This window comes from Scyliorhinus canicula, chromosome 12 (genome assembly GCF_902713615.1).
Source record: "Scyliorhinus canicula chromosome 12, sScyCan1.1, whole genome shotgun sequence".
Classification (NCBI taxonomy): Eukaryota; Metazoa; Chordata; class Chondrichthyes; order Carcharhiniformes; family Scyliorhinidae; genus Scyliorhinus; species Scyliorhinus canicula.
Window position 1 is genome coordinate 130,824,777 of NC_052157.1, and position 21,477 is coordinate 130,846,253.

The window sequence follows — 21,477 nt, forward strand, 5'->3', positions numbered from 1 at the left end:
CAGAGCAGAGACGGACCGACTGATAAAGGAGATATTACAGGTCGACAGCAGGTATGCGGAGACCCCAGAGGCAGGGCTTTTATGGGAATGCCGGAGGTTACAAGCGGAGTTCGGCTTGTTAACCACAGGGAGGCCGGTAGAGCAGCTGAGAAAGATGAGGGGGGTGATTTGTGAGCACGGAGAGAAGGTGAGCAGAATGTTTGCACAGTAGTTTAGAAAGAGGGAGGCAGCCAGGGAGATAGGGAAAGTAAAGGATGGGGATGGGAGCCTGGTTGGAGACTCAGCAGGGGTGAATAAGGCCTTTAAGGAGTTTTACAGTAGGCTGTACAGGTTGGAACCCCCTACGGGGCCGGAGGGGATGAGGCACTTCTTGGAGGGGCTGAATTTCCCAAAGGTGGACGGGGAGCTGGTGGAGGGGCTGGGGGCCCCGATCGGGTTGGAAGAGATAGTGAAGGGTCTGAAGGCCATGCAGTCGGGTAAAGCCCCGGGGCCGGACGGGTACCCAGTGGATTTCTAGAAAAAGGTCTCTGGGATATTGCGGCCGCTGTTGATGAGGACATTCAGTGAGGCAAGGGAGAGAGGGGTGCTTCCCCAGACAATGTCACAGGCCATGATTTTATTGATCCTGAAGCGAGACAAGGATCCGGAGCTGTGTGGGTCCTACAGGCCGATATCCCTGTTGAATGTGGACGCCAAACTGCTGGCCAAAATCTTGTCCTCTAGGATTGAGGATTGTGTTCTGGATGATATTGAGGAGGACCAGACAGGGTTCGTTAAGGGAAGGCAGTTGGCGGCCAATGTAAGAAGGTTGTTAAATGTGATCATGATGCCCCCGGAAGGTAGGGAGGTGGAGGTAGTGGTCGCAATGGACGCAGAGAAGGCGTTTGATGAGTAGAATGGGATTATCTGTGGGAGGTACTGGGACGGTTCTGATTTGGGCGATGCTTTATCAACTGGGTCGGGGGGGGCAGGGTGGAACACAGAGACTCGCTTTACGCGGATGACCAGCTCCTGTATGTATCGGACCCAGCAGAGGGGATGGAAGAAATTATGAGGTTTCTGGGGGAATTTGGCCGGTTTTCGGGATATAAACTACATATGGGGAAAAGTGAGATGTTTACGGTCCAGACAAGGGGCTAGGAGAGGCGATTGGGGAGCTGCTGTTTAGATTAGTAGGGGGGAGCTTTCGGTACCTAGGCATCCACGTGGCGCGGGAATGGGAACGGTTGCACAAGCTAAATCTGGCCCGACTATTACACCGAATGAAGGATGATTTTCGGAGGTGGGACGCGTCACTAGCTGGGAGGGTGCAGATAGTGAAAATGACAGTCCTCCCGAGATTCCTGTTTGTGTTTCAGTGTCTCCCCATCTTTATTCTGCGGTCCTTTTTAAACGAGGAAACAAGGTAATTACTGGCTTTGTATGGGCGGGCAAGACCCCGGGAGTAAAAAGGGGGATGCTCGAGCGGAGCCACGGAGGGGTCAGGCTGGTGCTGCCGAACTTCAGTAACTACTATTGGGCAGTGAATATAGCCATGATCAGGAAGTGGGTTGTGGGGGAGGGGTCAGCATTGAAGCGTATGGAGGCGGTTTCATGTCAGGGCACCAGCTTGGGGGCATTGATAAGAGCGCCTCTGCCATTCCCGCCGGCACTGTACTCCACCAGCCCCGTGGTGGTGGCGGCCATGAGGATCTGGGGAAAATGGAGGAGGCATGCGGGAGCGGAGGGAGCATCGGTGTGGTCTCCAATCTGTAATAATCACCGATTTGTCCCAGGAAGGATGGACGGGGGGTTTTGGAGATGGCAGAGACCAGGAATTGAGAGGATGGGGGATATGTTTATAAAGGGGCGCTTTTATAACCTGAGGGAGCTGGAGGAGAAATTTGGATTGGCGAGGGGAAACAAATTTAGGTACCTGCAGGTGTGGGACTTCCTATATAGGCAGGTTTCAACCTTCCCGCTCCTACCACCAAAGGGGACACAGGACAGGGTAGTTTCCAGAGTGTGGGTGGGAGAAGGGAGGGTCTCTGACATCTACAAGGAACTCATGTGGTCAGAGGGGATGCAGACAGAAGCTGAAGTGCAAGTGGGATGAGGAGTTGGGAGCAGAAATAGAGGATGAGTAGAGTCAACGCGTCCACAACATGTGCCAGGCTCAGCCTGATGCAATTCAAAGTCGTTCACCGGGCTCACATGGCAGTGGCCGGGATGAGCAGGTTCTTTGAGGTGGAAGACAGGTGTGCAAGGTGTGCGGGAGGGCCAGCAAACGAGGTCCACATGTCTGGACATGCCCAAAGCTTAGGGGATTCTGGCAGGGGTTTGCAGATGTCATGTCCACAGTGTTAACAATAAAGGTGGCGCTGAGTCCAGAGGTGGTGATTTTCGGGGTGGTGTTGGAAGACCCGGGAATCCAGGAGGAGAAAGAGGCAGACGTTCTGGCCTTTGCTTCCCTGGTGCCCGGAGACGGATACGATTAGCTTGGAGGGACTCAAAGCCCCCGAAGTCGGAGACCTGGCTATCGGACATGGCTAGCTTTCTCTGTTTGGAGAAAATCAAGTTTGCCTTGAGAGGGTCAATGTTATGGTTCGCCCGGAGGTGGCAGCCGTTCGTCAACCTCTTTGCGGCAAATTAATCATCAGCAGAGTGGGGGGAAGGGGGCTAGCTTAGTGTAGGATAGGGGGTTAGTAAAGGTGGGACCTGTAAGGGAGGAAGACGACTTTTGCACTATGTTTATAAATCGATGTACATTGTTTACTTTGTTTTTCTTGTAAAACCATAAATACCTCAATAAAATGTTCATTAAAGGCATTTGCTAGGCGGCAGGTGGAGGGATTCCCTTCGCTTCCCGCGAGGGGGGTGAGCGACAGGGTGCTTTCGGGGGTCTGGGTCGGAGAGGGGAAGATATCTGATATCGACAAGGTTATGTAGGAGGCGGAGGAGGCGTCAGTAGAGGAGCTGAAAGCTAAAGTGGGAGGGGGAACTGGGGGAACAGATCGAAGACGGGACATGGGCTGATGCCCTGGAGAGGGTTAATTCTTCCTCCTCGTGTGCGCGGCTTAGCCTCATCCAATTCAAGGTGCTGAACCGGGCCCACATGACTCGGACGAGGATGAGTAGGTTCTTTGGGGGTGAAGACAGGTGTGTCAGGTGCTCGGGGAGTCCAGCGAACCATGCCCATATGTTCTGGGCATGCCCGGTACTGGAGGAGTTCTGGAAGGGGTTGGCGAGGACGGTGTCAAGGGTGGTGGGATCCAGGGTCAAGCCAGGATGGGGGCTCGTGATTTTTGGGGTTGGGGTGGAGCCGGGAGTGCAGGAGGCGAAAGAGGCCGGTGTGCTGGCCTTTGCGTCCCTAGTAGCCCGGCGAAGGATCTTGCTACAATGGAAGGATGCGAGGCCCCCAAGCGTGGAGACCTGAATCAATGACATGGCGGGTTTCATTAAGCTAGAGAAGGTCAAATTCGCCCTGAGAGGGTCAGTACAAGGGTTCTTTAGGCGGTGGCAACCTTTTCTCGACTTTCTGGCTCAACGATAGGGTACGGGGACAGTAGCAGCAGCAACCCGGGGGGGAGGGGGGGGGGAGGGGGAGGGAAAAGGTGGGGGGAGGGAAAAGGTGGGGGGAGGGAAAAGGCGGGGGGGCGGACGATGACTATGTTTGTTTATTTAATTTAAATTTATGTTTAAGTTCTTTTGTTGTTCATTGGGGTTGGGGGGGGGTGGGGGATGTGATACATGTGTCAATATGGTCTGGGCGTGTTACAGTTATTATGGGTTATTTTGTTGCATTTCATTGTTTGGCGTTATGTTTTATATTTTCTGTAAAAAATTCCAATAAAAATTATATTAATAAAAAAATAAAATGTTCATTAAAAAAAAAGAAATTACACAACGTTTTGGCCTCAACTACTTTCTGTGGTAGTGAATTCCACAGATTCACCACTGTCTGGCTGAAGTAATTTCTCCTCAGCTCAGTCCTAAAAAGTTTTCCCCCTTATGCTCAAACTATGACCCCGAGCTCTGGACTCCCCACCATCAGGAACATTCTTTTTGATTCTATCCTGTCTAATCCTGTTAGAACTTTGTCAAGAAATATATCTTAAAATAACCAGAATTGTAACTTTTATAAGTCGATTAAAATAATTGAAGCCAAACAGGATAGTTTTACTTGTATTTAAATGTTTTGTTACCTCTTTAATATAATAAAACCTTCTTGCTTCTGCATGGGTCCTGTCCATTTATTTAATAAAGTATAAGTTCATCACCACTAGTCAAACTGGAAAAAGAAAAGCAGCCAATGCTGGTCATTATTTTGCGATCACTACTGGAAAGCTCTGAAAGACATGTAACTTGGGGATGGCTAGGGGAGTACCTTAAGTGTTCAAATTGTGCTATGGAGAGGAGACAAGTCAATGTTGAACCCATGATCAAGAAAGGAAAGAAAGCTAAATCAGGCAACTATAGACAGGTTAGTTGTGGTAAACCATTCGCAAGCTTTTAGATATTTTTAATTTTCCTGAAGAGCCAACCAAATGGATAAACAAAGGGAATGAAGCAAATATAGATTTTCATCGATATATAAGATATCTCACAAAAGGATTTTTAGAAATATTCCGGCATATTGTACAAGAGGAAACAGAGCGAGGGTAAATGGACATTGCTCAAACTGAAGAAGAGTTGGAAGAGGTCCGCCCAGTGTTGCCGCTGGGCCCACGTTTTCTCTTGGTAAATATAGATGATTTGGACTTTTATATAGGAAGTATAATCACAACATTTGCTGAACACACAAAAATACGGCTTTTGGCATGTAGTGAGGAGGACAGTAAAAGGCTGGTTGACAGAATGTTCAGACAGGTAGGAGTTGTCATTTTTTGTGGGTGCATATTTTGTGGGGGTCTGTTAGCTTATCTGGCAAGCGTGTGTTGCAGAATTACACCAGTGGCATGGGTTCAACCCCTTTACCAGCTCTGATAATTCATGGAGACCTGCCTCATCACCTTGCAGAGTCGTGGCCCTCAAGCTACATATAACAAGCTACATAATGTTCTCTCTCTCATGAAAGATGCCGTAGTCCTTTGTTGGACTAAGGCTAATTACTGAGTTAAGTATGAGGTAATATATTTGAGGAAAATATGATCAATACACACTGAAGGACATGGATGATCACAGTAACTTAGAGGTTCAAATACATAATTCTGAGAAGGTAACATTGCAGGAAGCTAAATCCTTAAATAAGCCAACGTCATTTTGGACTTTATAACTAGGGGCATTGAATATGAGTAAAGTACTAGTGATAAATGTGTACAAAATATCGGTTGGCATGTGCAGTTCAGGGATCCCTTCATAGAAAGGAAATTAAAGTCATGGAAAGTAGATGACCGACATTCGCTTGGATGAAGCCAGAGGTTAAAAAATAGTTATGAAGGGAGGTTTGAAGAATACTTCACCCAATGCTGAGAGGGGTAAGAAGAGATTTCATAAAAGTTTTTAAAATTATGAAGGATTTTGATTGCTGGATCTTCACTTTAAGGTGGTCATTAAGAGAGTGAGGAGAATGGTGAAGAGAAGTGTGTAGGACGGAACAATTCAGTGGGTTGGTGAGGTTGGCATGTCTGTAGAAGTGGATTTCATTTGGAACTTCGCTGATAGGGTTAATATAACAGTTCTGAAAAGCTCTGTGAAAGAGATGTCAACAGGTCAAGGGATGAAATAAAGGGAGTGTGTCTGACCGTATCTGTAAAAGCAAAGATGTCAGAAGGTTATGGGATGGAATATAGGGAGTGTGGCATTGGTACTAATTAATGTTCTGACCCGTATCTGTAAAAGCAGAGAGGTCAAAAAGGCAAAGAATGGAATGAATGGGAACCGTTACTTTATTGCAGAGATAAACATAATTAAGCTCGTTTGACCAGTTGGAACAATTAAACATTGAAATGTAAGGGGGACTGTCTTTGGAGTGAGTTGAGCCATATGGCCATGGGATACAAAAACCTTTGTATTAATATTGATAGTGACTTGTGCTAATGATTATGTCAAAAATAACCTCCCGACCTCGAAGAATAATTCCATATATGTACATGTTCTGGATCCTTGCAAAATCATAGGTGTATCTAGGAATTTAAAGGGACCACCTCTAAGCTGTGATTGTATAAAGAGACAGTCCATATTTTGGACTTTGGCACTTCTCGAAGGTGGTTACCCGACTGCTTAGAGATTTGTCCCGGCCGTAAATAAACGAATATTCGTTACTGACGTGTTCGAGTGTTTTACTTCTGGACTGACGATCAGATACGTGAAAGCGCAATTCACATTTGGTGGCCCGTACGGGGATCTCCAGAGGGGTCTGCGCAACTAACCGGCGTAATCGACTGAGCTCGTTCAAAGTAGAGGACGAATTTGGCCCCCAACGTGAGTAAAAATTTGTTTTCCACCTTGGTATTCGCCTACTACCAGTTTGATCGTTGCTCAGCCTTGCCGTTGGTTTGTCGAGAAGCCTCTGCGAGATCCAGGTCAGTCCAGCGAACCCGTTTTATAGAGGGTAAGTGAGTGAACCCTGTGGTTATCGTCTCTAGGGGCAGCCTGGGACTGCCGCCGTGATTCCAGGCAGCGTTCGCTGGAGTTACGGGCGGGGTTTCCAGGACTGCTGGGGGCAGCCTGAGGAGCCGCCGTGATTCCAGGCAGCGTTCGCTGGAGTTACGGGCGGGGTTCTCAGGATTGCTAGGGGACGGTTAACGGGCTGTGGGCAGCCTGGGACTGCCGCCGTGATTCCAGGCAGCGTTCGCTGGAGTTACGGGCGGGGTTGCCAGGACTGCTAGAGGCAGCCTGAGGAGCCGCCGTGATTCCAGGCAGCGTTCGCTGGAGTTACGGGCGGGGTTCTCAGGATTGCTAGGGGACGGTTGACGGGCTGTGGGCTCCGGACGGGACTGCCGCCGTGATTCCAGGCAGCGTTCTCTGGAAGTTACGGGCGGGGTTCTCGGAGCCTATCCCCCGGTGTAACCCATACCTTCACTGAAGAATTTTACCTACTTACCCCTTTATAGCATTGGTGTCCTGGGTCCTGTGTTATTAAGGAAGTGAAGTAAGCTAATAACCACTTTTAATCTGGTCTTCTTGAGTTGTATTAGCTGTTTAAATTCGGCTGCTTTCCTTGTCTATCCTAGTGGGTTATCGTTGATATTTGCTTACAAAGTCAGTTACAGATTTCCTTGTCTTTCTCCAGCAGGCTGCGTCTCTCTCCCTCTCTCTCTCTCTCTCTCTCTCTCTCCTGTTGCTGTGACAGAGTGCTGCTGCTTCTGCTCCCTGGGTTTATATTCTCTTTCGAAGAGTTATTAAGTTTTAACGACTGTATTGTATATGGGCTTGTTTCACTTTGATAGTTTAAAAGTATCTTTGATGTAAACATCTTACTACAACTCGTTATTCATTTCAGGCATATCGTCTCCTCTCAGATTTGATTTAAAAAATGCTTTTGTTTCAATAGTTAACTTTTATTTCTGTGATTTCAAATCGTTTAATTTTCCAATTGTCCCCAGTTCATAACTTTGCCTTTGATTTTGACTTAAATGTTGTTTCTCGTAGCCAGGTCATCTCCAATTTTCTTTTAATTAACTTGATGTTTGTAGAATTTTACCCCTTAAATTGACACTAAATTCGACTGAGCATCTTCCATTCTTTCCAGCTGTTTACTAAGAGAGTTTATTTCAATTAAGGTGTGAAACTTTGCTCTTAGCTGTATGCTAAAATTTAACTTCGTTGTGACTTGAAAGACTTGCCTGTTTTAAACATTCGTCACTTAATGCAATTGAAACTCTCATCCATGCTTTTTCAGATGCTTTCTGAGATAGTTACATTCCATGAAGGTGTGAGCCATTGTTTTAGCTTACCACATGAAGCCTGTGTGTCTGCTGAGGCCTGATTGTGAGCAAGAATCTGCATTTTATAACCCTGCTCTTTGCAGCTGCTATTAACCTTTTGTGGGATCTTTCCCTGTACCCTCTCAAACCAGATATTGCCAGACTTTCATGTTTCAAATGACACATTTTTCTGTATTATCAAGAACCCACCGCAAAGAAATTAATTGCCTTGTGGAGGGAATACTGTCAGTCAGTGAAAGATGCATCTAAACTGGCTAGCTGGCAGGCAAATGCCTCAAAATTGGGTATTGGCCTCACCAAAGGGGGAATTGTTAAAACAGTAGAGGTCTTCAAAAGGGAATGTAAAGAATATAAGAAACGTAAGAATGCTACTCCTCCCCCCGGCGCCGGTCAGCAATGCGAAGCAAGGTTGGGGGGAGGGGGACGATGGGGATGAGGAACATCTGTTCAATTGCGGGGGACGTCAAAAGCCCCCACAGCCCCCAAAGCCTCCACAGCCCCCACAGCCACCTCCGCCACCGCCCCTGGAATGTGATCAGTATTATGAGTAACTCAGTATGTTCAGAACTACATTGGTCTCAGAATAAACAGATAAAGGATTTGTGCTGGGCAGTTTCGAAACTGCTGCGTTGAAATTGACACTGCATGGCTCCGCAGGGTCCTAGTGCCCGCTGATCACAAACAGTCACTAGCAGAACCACACAGCCTGCAATCGGCTGCTAATATTACCCTCCAACAAGATATCACTGTCTATAGTTCCCATTCTGTTACGGCCCTTTTGGGACAGCTACAGACTCAGCATTTCACGATGGCTCGTCAGAATAAATATGAGATTGCTCTCCTTAATAACCCGAAAGTCCAGTTTGCCCACTGCACCACTATCAACCCTGCTGACTTTTTGACGCATCCTCCCACAGACATGCTCGACCCAACTCATGACTGTCTGCAACTGTTGCAGGAAGTCTCCTCGGTTCGAGACGACCTCTCCGATATACCCATCCCGAGTGCAGATTGTTCCTTTTTCACCGATGGAAGTTCTTCCGTCGGCGAAAGGGGGGATAGACAATCTGGCTATGCAATCATCGATCAAGACGGTGATGGAAAAACAGAGGATTTCTAACCTCCACTGGTACACCCATCTCACACCAGCAGTTAGTAACCCAGTTATTGCAGGCCCTTATAGGATTTCTAACCTCCACTGGTACACCCATCTCACACCAGCAGTTAGTAACCCAGTTATTGCAGGCCCTTATGCTCCCAGACAAGATAGCGGTGATAAAATGCGCAGCGCATACAAAAGGCACAGGACTGGTGGAAACGGGCAACAGGAGAGCGGTCGAGAAGGCAAAAGAAATTTCTAAATCTGGCAAACTAATGGTGCCTAGAATGATGAGGCAGACTAAAACCCCCCCGGAAAAGTCTCCCTCTGAAAAACCTATGCCAACCATTGCTGACATAATCCAAATGCAGGAGGACGCTCCTGCAACTGCTGTAAATATGTGGAAAAACTTAGGATGTATATATGATATCGAAAATAAGCTGTGGGTCACCCCGGTAGGACAAACATGTATGACCGATGCATTAGCAGCCTGGGTGACCGAATGTGTACACTTTGCAACTCACTGTGGAGCTCGTGCCACAGGGGACATATTGTTAAAAAGCTGGTGGCACCCACGACTGCAAGAAATGGCCCAACAAATTAGCAGTCGGTGCCTAATCTGTCAACAGCACAACCCCGGTAAGGCCGTCCCCTGTGATCCTGGCACAACCCCCTTACCTGAGGGTCCATTTGAGACCCTGCAAATGGATTACATTGAGTTGGAAAGATGTCAATGCTATAAATATGTGTTAGTCATTGTGGACACTTTTAGCAAATGGATCGAGGCCTACCCGACTACGGATAACAAGGCCTCGACAGTAGTTAAGGTGTTAATGCGAGAAATTGTTCCGCGATTTGGAATACCAGCCCGGCTGAGCTCTGACAATGGTCCCCACTTCATAGGTCAAATCAATAAGGAATTCTGTGCTCTGCTAGGAATAAAGCAACAGTTTCATTGTGCCTACAGACCACAAGCCGCTGGAGTGGTGGAAAGGGCTAATCAGACTCTAAAGACTAAACTCGCTAAACTACAAGCAGACACTGGGGCCACTTGGCTCAAACTCCTGCCTTTAGCACTCTTCCAGCTACGTGCCACCCCCGCAGGAAAAACTCGCCTAAGCCCAGCAGAAATACTATATGGCAGACCCTTTCGAACGCCTTGGGACAGCAGTGTTCCACGGAATGTTCAATTCCATTACATGACTACCGAGATGGCTAATTATATATTAACACTAACTAGAATTTTGAAAGGATTACACTCCCGAGTTCGTGCCACCCAGGAAGAAGTCCCAACCATTACTCATGACGTCTCCATCAACCCTGGGGATTATGTCCTAATTCGAAATTGGACACGTAAAGGTTTGGAACCTCGATGGGAGGGTCCCCTACAGGTTCTACTCACTACCCCCACTGCAGTAAAAGTGGAGGGCCGGAACGCATGGGTACATATGCACCATTGTAAGTTAATTAAGTATCCATGATGTTCTAAACTTTTCCTTTAAGTCCTAGGAACACGAGTACCAGGATGAGGCCCCTCTTCACCGTCACAATACTCGCCACCCTGCTCTCTCTCGCTGCATCCGGAAGAAGGAGATGCCCGTATGGAAGCCGACGTCCACCCCTGTGCCGAGAAGGAACCCCACGATGTGGAACAACGACAGATCTCCGATGGATCACCACCCCTATCAACACCTGCCCGACCACCGTTCATCTCGACGACCAGAAGCCCCGATTCCGGACTACGTACATGGTTCTGATCTACGATCGCCGCACATGCCGGTGGAACCACCGGTGCATTGATAAGGACAGGGTACAAATTTTACCATCAAGGACTACTCACCCCTACTCGCCTTCCAGAAGGAAGCGGGCAACGCACCATGTAACGGCAAATTCTTTTCTGTTTATGTCCTATGTCTATGCTAAGAAAGTGGGTGTCTCCTCTTGCTGGGTATGTACACAGGTCCCGACCCATGCCCATGGAGGCATTCCCTTGATATCTGTTCCTTTCTCGATCGAACAGACGGCTGCATGGGTTATATTCCAGACAGTTCAGAGAATATCACGCGTCTGGTAACCCATATCAGAGATGGAGTACAGCGCTTGCGACTCGCCGGTCAGGCTGACTGGTGGAGCTGGATGTGGTCCAATGCTTGGGCCACTTACCTATTCCATGGGCTCATTATCTTCGTTACCATCTGTTTGTTGCTCTGTATCATAGCTACTGGTGTGAAATGCCTATGCAACCATTTGGGTGCCGCTGCATTACCACAGATGCTTCAGAGATCCACCCTAGACGAAAAAGAAACACTGGTTCCACCTACCCCTGACCTATATGAGGAAGTGGCATCCTGCCGGAGCCTAGTAGAGGAGGAGTACCTCCGCCTCGCTCTCATTTCCATCTAAAGTATCCTGAGTGTTATGTGATCAAGGAATGATCAAAGGGGGGAATGTAGAAGTGGATTTCATTTGGAACTTCGCTGATAGGGTTAATATAACAGTTCTGAAAAGCTCTGTGAAAGAGATGTCAACAGGTCAAGGGATGAAATAAAGGGAGTGTGTCTGACCGTATCTGTAAAAGCAAAGATGTCAGAAGGTTATGGGATGGAATATAGGGAGTGTGGCATTGGTACTAATTAATGTTCTGACCCGTATCTGTAAAAGCAGAGAGGTCAAAAAGGCAAAGAATGGAATGAATGGGAACCGTTACTTTATTGCAGAGATAAACATAATTAAGCTCGTTTGACCAGTTGGAACAATTAAACATTGAAATGTAAGGGGGACTGTCTTTGGAGTGAGTTGAGCCATATGGCCATGGGATACAAAAACCTTTGTATTAATATTGATAGTGACTTGTGCTAATGATTATGTCAAAAATAACCTCCCGACCTCGAAGAATAATTCCATATATGTACATGTTCTGGATCCTTGCAAAATCATAGGTGTATCTAGGAATTTAAAGGGACCACCTCTAAGCTGTGATTGTATAAAGAGACAGTCCATATTTTGGACTTTGGCACTTCTCGAAGGTGGTTACCCGACTGCTTAGAGATTTGTCCCGGCCGTAAATAAACGAATATTCGTTACTGACGTGTTCGAGTGTTTTACTTCTGGACTGACGATCAGATACGTGAAAGCGCAATTCACATGTCTACCAGCTTTCCACCCCTGCTGGCATTCTACCAGACGGTAGGAAGGTGGTTGACAGCTCTGCCGCCCTTGGACCAATTAATCTCCCAATTCTCTCTAGATGCAAGAAAGGTGCCAGCGAATTGGAGAGTGGCAAGTGCAACACCCTTACTCAAGAGTGAGTGTAAAGACGTTCCTAGTAACCAAAGGCTGGTCAGTTTACTATCAATGGTTTTAGAAAGACCAATCGGGGGGGAGAGGGGAATTAATTAGGAGAGCCAACATGAATTTGCAAAAGACAGAATGTGTTTCACTCATCTGACGGAGGCTTTTCAAGAAGTAACAAAGCAAATTGATGATGAGCATAACGTGGGTGTTGCCGATATAGATTTTGAGAAAGTCTTTGATGAAGTACCACATAAAAGGTTGGTGAACAAAATCGAGGCTCGTGGAATAAGAGAGTCAATATCTGCTGGTTAAAAAAAATTGGCTTAAGGATAGAAAACAATACATTGTCGCGGCTTGGTGGGGTGGCCTGTATGACTCCCTGTGGTTGGAGAAGGTAAAATATGAGTTAAGGGCTCTGCAGAGGGGTTTGAGAAAAGATGGGGGATGTCTGTGACTGTGTTTGAGGAGCTGTTCGTCGCAGGGGGTGAGAAAGGGGAAAACATTTGTATAGACTGTAGAGTTGATTGCTGGGAACTATGTTTCCTGGGGTGTTTATGTGTTGTAACCTGTTTTGGTACATGTTGGTAATAAAATATATTTAAAAAAAAGAAAACAACAAGTTGTAAATATTCTACCCTATTATTCTAATGACTGTATGGATAATGTACAGGAGGAAATATGATGCTGAAGAAAACATGCCCGAGTGAAGCTTTTGGAGAGAAGGGGAGATTGGAAAATTAGGAATTAAAAACTGAATGCATCACAATAGATTGACTTGCTGGGTTTATGATGTGACTTCTTTGCCACAGCACAATTCTAATTAAAATTGATCTGCCTTTTGATAAAATAAACAGTATTCCAAATAGCGATAAGCCATCTATATGAGACAATATAATAACTAACTATAAACCTACCTTTCCAGTCCACGTTACCCCTTTAAATATACAGAAGTAAACAATCGCCCAGGCAAGGATGAGGATACCAAAAAGTTCCCAGCGCATATTCCCAAGGCTATCCAGACCGTTTGTCTTCTGAAGAACATTGTAACTAAACAAATGAGAGAAAGATAATGTAGTCTCAGTGATCACTATTCATCCACAAGTAGATTTTTCTTCCAATTGCTAATAATGACATTATGTGGAATTGGAGATGAGAGAAGATAGTTGAAACCGAACAATCAAAATGAAAAAAAAACAAAGGATTAGAGTTGCCCAGAATTGAATTAATGCTGAGTTGGCGGATATGGTGAAAAACCAAACAAAATCGACAAAGAGGGAGGAGGGCTTATCTGTAACACTTTGTGCCGTGCAAGCCATCTTTTTAATTAAACATGAAAGGATTGAGTTTACATGGGCAAGTTTTATCGAATCTCCTCATGCATTATAAATTTGTCAACTACTATAACAGACTTCAAGGCATGTCCAAAATCAAGTGCTCTTCACAAGGAAGACTATAAAAGTTGCAGCTCATTGCATCTTTGTGGAATCCAACTCATTGATATGTAGAAAGAAATGAATACAAGAAACAAAATTAGATTTCCCACGTTTTCAGTTTGTTCATACAGTTTTATCATTTGTGTCTGGATGAAACGCTAAAACACACCTGTGCTCTGCAAGGGAAAATTCACCTTTTAGGTGAAATTAGGTAAACTAATGAAGAAGAAAAAAAATCTAAAAATTATCCTTTTTTAAAATAAATGTCGAGTACCCAATTATTTATTTTTCCAATTAAGGGGCAATTTAGCGTGGCCAATCCACCTAACCTGCATATCTTTGGGTTGTGGGGGTGAAACCCACACAGACATGGGGAGAATGTGCAAACTCCACACGGAACCTTTGGCTGGTATACTTCACCTTTTGATTTAAAAAAAATTATAATTGTAATTGAATGGTATAATGGATGAGTTAGGGCTTTGGATGCATAAGGATGAGAAAAATAACTGATTTGTTATACTTTTTTTCACTTATACCTGATGGAGTAAAAATGGAATCACAAGAATGTAGTCACTTCTATACATATTCAGCTCCATAGAAATTGCAACCTCAGCTAACCATTGGTTAGATAGTATGAGATGAAAGAAGTAACTAGAAATTGGCCATCATAATAAAACATAATACAAGTATTGCAGAGGACAATCCTAACATGAGATCTACTACTGCAGGGGATGTGATGTGGCAGGTGAACTCCAAGTCTGTATTAGGATCACAAGATAGATTCAGGCAAGAAGACCTTTCAGCTTATTCTTTTTAATTTGCTCTCCGGGTGTGGTTCGGCTGCATTTACTGACAATCCCTCACTGCTCTGAAAAGGTGATTGTGTCTTGCTGCGTTGCAATTGTTTGTACAATGGAATGGTTTGCTTGGCAAATTAACAGGTATTAAGAGCTAAGCCTGCCACATAGACTAAAGTTCCAATTAAGGCAGATGGGACAGTTTCCCCACAAACTGACTTGACAATATAATAGCCCAGAGTTTGCAACTAGTGGTGAATCAAGGCCGGTCGACGCTAACCATGAAGCAACTCTCACTGAGAGATTAAGTGATCTTTTTGTTGAGAATTCACCTCCAGCATTCTTTACTGTGCATTCTGGAAACCTCACAGATACACAAACATGAAACACACAGCAATAAAAAAAAAATCACTGTTAAAAATGTTTACATTGAACAAATTAAAAGGTTGCAAAATACACCTGAGGTGAAGGTAAAAGATAAATTATCCAGAATTTTTGTAAATGTAAAGGGTATCTTAAAAATCTACTAATTTAACATAGTTACAATTCTTCTTTCAGGGCCAGTTTAAGAAAAAATATATATTTCACAGGATGTGTGTATCATTGGCGAGACCAGAATTTATTTTGCATCCCTAATTGCCCTTGAGAAGATGGTGGTGAGTTACCTTCATGAACCGCTGCAGTCCATGTGTTGTAGGAACTCTCAGTGCTGTTAGGAAGGGAGTTCCAGGAGTTCTTTTGTCTATTTCATGTTATTAACCATCATTGAAATGTTCCCCAGATTTGGTTATAAGTGCTATTTACTGCCAATCAACCTCTCTACCACTGAAAATGATACATTACAAGTGTGGAGTCTCACTCTTCAGGTTTTAATTGTTGCTAGAGTTTTAAAAATATCTAATTTCAAATTCTTACATTTCATTTTTACTTTTTTCATCTCTTTTCTTTCTCTCTCTCCATTGAATCTTCCCTTTGCTTCTTTATTTTTCTTTTTCTTTACGTACCTGATGACATTGAATTCAGCCACTCTAATTTACATTTCCTTCTCCATTGTCCCCTGATTGTTTCCCAAACCTTCAATCCGGTTGGTTCAGGAGATACACAGTTTCTTGTACCGTTCACTCAGTTTCTCTTGCACTTGCAATAGTTAATTGTCAATGCCAGCAGTGTTGATTGCTGGTAATTAACACCCATCAGCTCGCACTTCCAGTCACTTGCCACACACGCATGCAAAGGCATACCTAGCTAACAGCAGATGCCATCAAATGTCCTGCTGCAGCAAATGATGGCACATAATGTCTCAATTAAAAAAAACACAGCCCAAGAAACATTAAAGTGATTGAATCAACAATTAAGCAATATGAGTAGAAAAAAAACAGTACATTTGGTTGAGACCAGGGAAACAGTGAAAGAAGATCAGAATTAATTCATCTGCAATTGCCACAGACGTGTATCATCTGTTTTGGTGTCTCTCTCAGCACCTCTCCTGAAGCTGCTGACTGGTACAAAATTATTTTAATACGTGTCCATTAGCACATACAAAGCACAGAGCCTCATCTTTCAGCCATGCACTATTATCTATTTAAACTGAAGTCAGATTAAATCAAATGGAGGACTGCATTGTAAAAACTGTTCTTTTAAATGTTATGTTAATGCTGTAGCATTAAGGAGGAAATGATGGGCCAGATTCTCATGGCGTCTTAAGGACTCCAGAGCCATTTAGAAATGATGGACGGGACCAGATTCCAGAATTCCAGTCCCCCCACCCCATTTCCAGCAGCTCCAATGTCCGTTGGCTCTGGATAATTGTAACGAGCCCAGACCCTGTACATCTTGACCTGCTCCACTCCGTTGAGGAGTTAGGCATCACCTAACCCCGCACTTTGTGTGGAATCAGGCTGACATATCCATGACTCGTGGTTCACAGCCCTTCAGAGGAGTCATAAACCATAGTCTGTCTTTGGGAACTTTATGAGAGACACATACAGAATGTCTTACCCATTCCCCACCCATTTCAAATGATCCATCATACCCTATGTGGTGGTATGCATATGGACAGTAATGGATATCATTATCTATTAATGTATATAGTTATCTATATGACCTCCGACCAGCAGGTGGCAATTGAGATCCGCTATGTGACTCCACAGATCGGCAGTTGGTAGTAAGTCGCACTAGAGGACAATCGCATTAGACGTAGCTCCAGGAGAATTCACTTATTCACTACTGATTCACCTCACTATAGTTTGTTAGTTATCTTTCCACGTGTTCATTTTGTCAATAAACTATCTTACTAGTAAAGAACTAGGGGCGCGATTCTCCGCTCCCGGGAAAAATCGTGAAGGCCGTCGTGAACTCGACCGAGTTTCACGACGGCCTCGGAGCCCGCTCCTCTCACCGAATTCACCCACACCCGGGGGGCTAGGAGCGGCACTCCGTTATTCTCGGCCGCCGGGCCTTGACGCTTGCGTCAAGGCAGCGCACCGGGAATGACGTGACGGCAGCGCCTATGTGATGTCAGCCGCGCATGCGCAGGTTGGCCGGCTCCAACCCGTGCATGCGCGGTTGATGTCACGACGGCTGACAGCTCGAACCCACGCGTGCACGGTGGCCATCTTTCCCCTGAAGCGCCTTGACCTTGCGGGGCGGCGGAGGGGAAATAGTGCGTATGATTGAGACGCCGGCCCGACGATCGGTGGGCACCGATCGCGGGCCTGACCCCTCCCGAGCACAGTCGTGGTGCTCATTCCCCACCAGGCCCCCTACAAGCCCCAAAACGGGCATCTCACGGCGATTTCACGACGGCAGCGACCAGGTGTGGTTGCCGCCGTCGTGATATGGTCGCGAACGGCAGGCCGCTCGTCCCATCCGGGTCGGAGAATCGGCAGTCGGGTTGAAAAACGGCGACCGCCGATTCTTCCGAGTGGGGGGTGGGAGAATCGCGGGGGGCGCCAGGGGAGCGTGAAATTAGTCGGGGGCCCTCCCGCGATTCTCCCACCTGGCATGGGGAGCGGAGAATCGCGCCCTAGATGTCCTAGGTGTGCAGCTTTACAACACAGAACATGCTCCACACCATTCATCCAGTGTAAACTCTGTAGAGAACCAACAAACCTTATGTCAAAATAACAAAGTGATTTGAGATTGCCTTTCTAGAAGCCTTAAAATGACTCCTCAGAAATTTGTTCCATGGGAATTTTGACCTCAGTGGGGTCCCAACTTGCCACCATTAGTTGGGTACCTGGTTCTAAAGAAACAAGGACTGACACTTAAGACGTTTATGGTTTGGGAATCTTGTTAAAACTCGGAATCAAAGGACGGAGTATTAGGGCGCTGCCGTGGCAAGCATCGAGTCGTTCAAAAATCCATTGCCTTCCGTGGAATTGGAAAATTTCCCTGGTGGGAGAGGCCGTAAAAGTCCGCACAGTGAACCTGCCGCACACTAAGCAAGTTTATTTGAAGAAATCTCAGATGGGTAAAGAAGCTTTCAACCAATTCGATCGTCCAAGCAGATAAAACATGAATTGCCACACCCAGCACTTTACTGGCCCATCACGAGGTCAATCACTCGTATCTAATTTACCAGAGACATAATTAATTTCATCAGCGTTCACTGATCGTGGACTATGTCAAGCTAATTTTTAGCATTTTAGATGGCAGATAGTCATCCCATCATCTCTCTGACTGTGTATCTGTTTTACTTACCAGCTCTGGAATCAGTAAGACAAAATTTAATTTAACAGACGGAGCACCAATTTAAAAGCCTCTTGTTGTTGCAACTGAAAAGGCATCACATTGCAATTTTGCCATTTAAAATGGCAATGGACCTTCATTTCCTCCCCAACCAGCTATATTTCTGAGTTTTGGTGTGAGGGTATCTCATCAGTTAGGGTCCCTGCCCTGTTTTCCAGCAAAGCTTTGAACTGAGCAGTGAACTTGTAACATTCCCATAAAACCTGCAATCCAACTGGCGAACAATATGCCTCTGAAGATTTAATTAAAGCAAAACAGCCATTCCTCAATATTGAATGGAAGGAGTGTTGGCTAATTGTCTTTGATGCTTGTCAATGAATGTAACCATTCAAGTTAATTGTCCCCTAAAGCTTCCCTTTTGACAGCTTTACCCATACACCGATCAAGGAGCATCATAGCTCTGTCTGGAACTGAATCGATGTGTTCTTTGTCAAGAAATAACATTGGAAGATACTGATTTAAAGCAGGCAACAATCCATTTTTTTTTAGAAGGTAAACATTAAAATGGCTGAGTCAGTCTTTCAGGCAGTAATACTCTTTTTTATATATTCACGGGACCATCTCTGATTAGGCCATCAGTTCTTGCCCATCCCTAATTGCACTTGTAAAGGTCGGGCTGAACCATCTTCCTGACAACTGGGCCCTTTCATAGACAGTTAAGAGTAAAGAATCCCGACAGTGCAGGAGGAGGCCATTCGGCCCTTCTAGTCCGCACCGACCCTTCAGAAGAACACCCCACTCCACCCCACCTCCGTAACCCCACCTAACCTTTAGACACTTAGGGACAATTAATCACGGCCAATCCACCTAACCTGCACATCTTCGGACTGTGCGAGGAAACCGGAGCACCTGGAGGAAACCCACGCAGACACGGGGTGAAAGTGCAGCAGAGTTCCTTTCCCAAAAACATTAGTAATCCAGATGGGTTTTTGTAACAACCCAGGTCCCACTCCTGATACTAGCTTTTTATTTATTCAATTGAAATCCCACGGCTGCAGTTGTGGGATTTGAACTCAGACTTTGGATCATTCAGCAAGGATTTCTAGTTCAGTGGCACAGCCACTGTGACGCTGCTGTCGGGTAGGAACAACATCATTTACATTTCTTTTTGAGCCATGTCCAGTCCTCCTCTGAATTCATGCTGTTGCCTTTCACATGATAACACTGAACAATTTTAAAAGACTTCAGATCTAAGCTGTGGATGCCCTACGACATGGTCCCAGTTGGCATATTTAGTGCCAGTGTCTCTGGCACCAGACAACATAACAACAGAAATGCTTGAGAGGACGAACCAGTCCATTTTTCTCCCCAGGCTCCCAGATCTGAAACCATTACGAGAGGTGATAGCGAATTACAGCGAATGATATGAGGAAACATGCTAAGGATTAGAATTGTAATGATTAAACGATCGCATATTTAGAGTTTGCTTCTAAATACAATGCAGTGAATCGGTTATTAAGCTAAAAACATTTTTTTTAAAGGAATTTTAGTATTTAGAAATGAGCCTGTTCAAGTTACCAGGGGATCAGAAATCCCGAAACATTATTCTGCCACAAGAGGAAACAGTTTGACTTCTCTAATGCGAATGCATCGGCATTCATTGAGTGCCCCAATTATACAAGGAAAGTGAATGGAAGTCATGCGGCTGCACTGTATGTGGTTAAATGATTATCTAGAATTTGTGTTTATCTATCGTATTCAACCCTTCAGTTACTAAAATAGAGCATCTGGCAGACCGCTATGAAAAAAATTACAGTACCTGACCTTGCATTTTATTGCAATGTTATTGCCTTTCTGCGTGCCATGAGCTTACACAACGTGAGGGAGGTTAGAACGTGGGGAAAACATTTCCAGAGATGTTCCATTTCTATTGATGGAGGGGAAAAAAGCCGGACCAACTATGCAGGCTTGCTAGACTTGCTATATAGATCCTAAAAAGGCATGTATAATTTTTCAGAATTTTGGCATTGACATTTAAAGCTTCTGATTTTTAGCAAAGCATAAATACACGAGGATAAATACAATACAACAACCCACAGCAGCATATCAGAAGAGTCTAATTCTAGTGCATGATAAAGATGTGGTTTAGCTGGAAAGAGAAATATTCTATTTGCTAGTGCTTCTAGCAGGATTGTCAGCTGTAGACAGTTATCCATAATGGAAATCTTAATTTGGCTAAGAATTGGAAAATTGACACCTCCCCTTCAGGGCCAGCTCAAGGCACCGGCAACTCGGGCTGTTGCCCAGGGCGCCATGTGCTTGGGGGCGCCAGAGACTCGGGTCCCGCGCATGCGCAGTTGGGCCGGTGCCAACCAGCGCATGCGCGGTGGCCGCCCGCCCCCAGGGCGGCCCCCCGGCTCGGTCCGCCCCCCCCCGCTCCCCCCCGGCTCGGTCCGCCCCCCCCGCTCGCCCCCCGCCCCCCTCGGGTCCGCCCCCCTCGGGTCCGCCCCCCCGCCCCGCCCTCGGGTCCGCCCGCCCCCCGCGTCCGCCCCCCCCTCGGGTCCGCCCCCCCCGCCCCCCCCCTCGGGTCCGCCCCCCCCCTCGGGTCCGCGCCCCCCGGCCCCGCCCCCGGCCCCCCCCCCCCGGCCCCGCCCCCCCCAAGGGCGCCGAAGTTCAGCTTGCCCGGGGCGCCAGCAACCCTAGAGCCGGCGCTGCTCCCCTTCCTCTCTCCTCTGAGAGATCTTGCATAATCGAACCCTCACCATTCAGACTTCCTCCGTCACACTGGCTCAATCCTTTACCATTATGCAACACTCCCTCTCTCCTGCTTTTGAAATTAGATTCAAAGAAGATGCATACAAATTGGCAAGAAAAAGCAATGGATCTGAGGATTAGGAGCAGTTTAAAATTCAGCCAAGGCCGACCAATCAATTGATTAAGAAGGGAAAAATGGGCGACTTCCGATGGCGGCTATGAGGGAGTAGGTCGCACATTTGGTGGCTCCCGCTCGGGTTGGACTTTTGGAGCTTTCCCCCAATTTTTCACCAGACTTGATTTGGAAAATTGATGATAGAGGCAATTGTGTACTGGATTCCCACATCAGTGCATGGAGAGGCGGACTAGAAGTGCTTGCAAAGGAAGAAGCAGATGAACAGAGAAGGCTTGGGCTGAAGCTGCAGCGGGAGAAAGCATGGCGGATGACCGAAGTCCTGGCTCGATGACCGAGCGTTCAACGGAGCAGCTGATGCAATTTACCCAGGAGGGCTTCGCCAAACAGAAGCAGGAATGCTTGGACC

The 21,477-nt window shown here is 46.1% G+C and overlaps 1 protein-coding gene across 2 annotated transcripts in view; it reads right to left on the reverse strand.

Moving 5' to 3' along the window:
* si:ch211-283g2.1 (sodium- and chloride-dependent GABA transporter 1) overlaps positions 1-21,477 on the reverse strand; it is a 139,147-nt gene that overhangs the window by 68,158 nt on the left and 49,512 nt on the right. For both annotated transcript variants that reach the window (XM_038814394.1, XM_038814393.1), the window contains one exon: positions 13,176-13,308. In XM_038814394.1, coding sequence (XP_038670322.1) covers positions 13,176-13,308 — 133 coding nt within the window. The remainder of the gene's footprint in view (positions 1-13,175; positions 13,309-21,477) is intronic.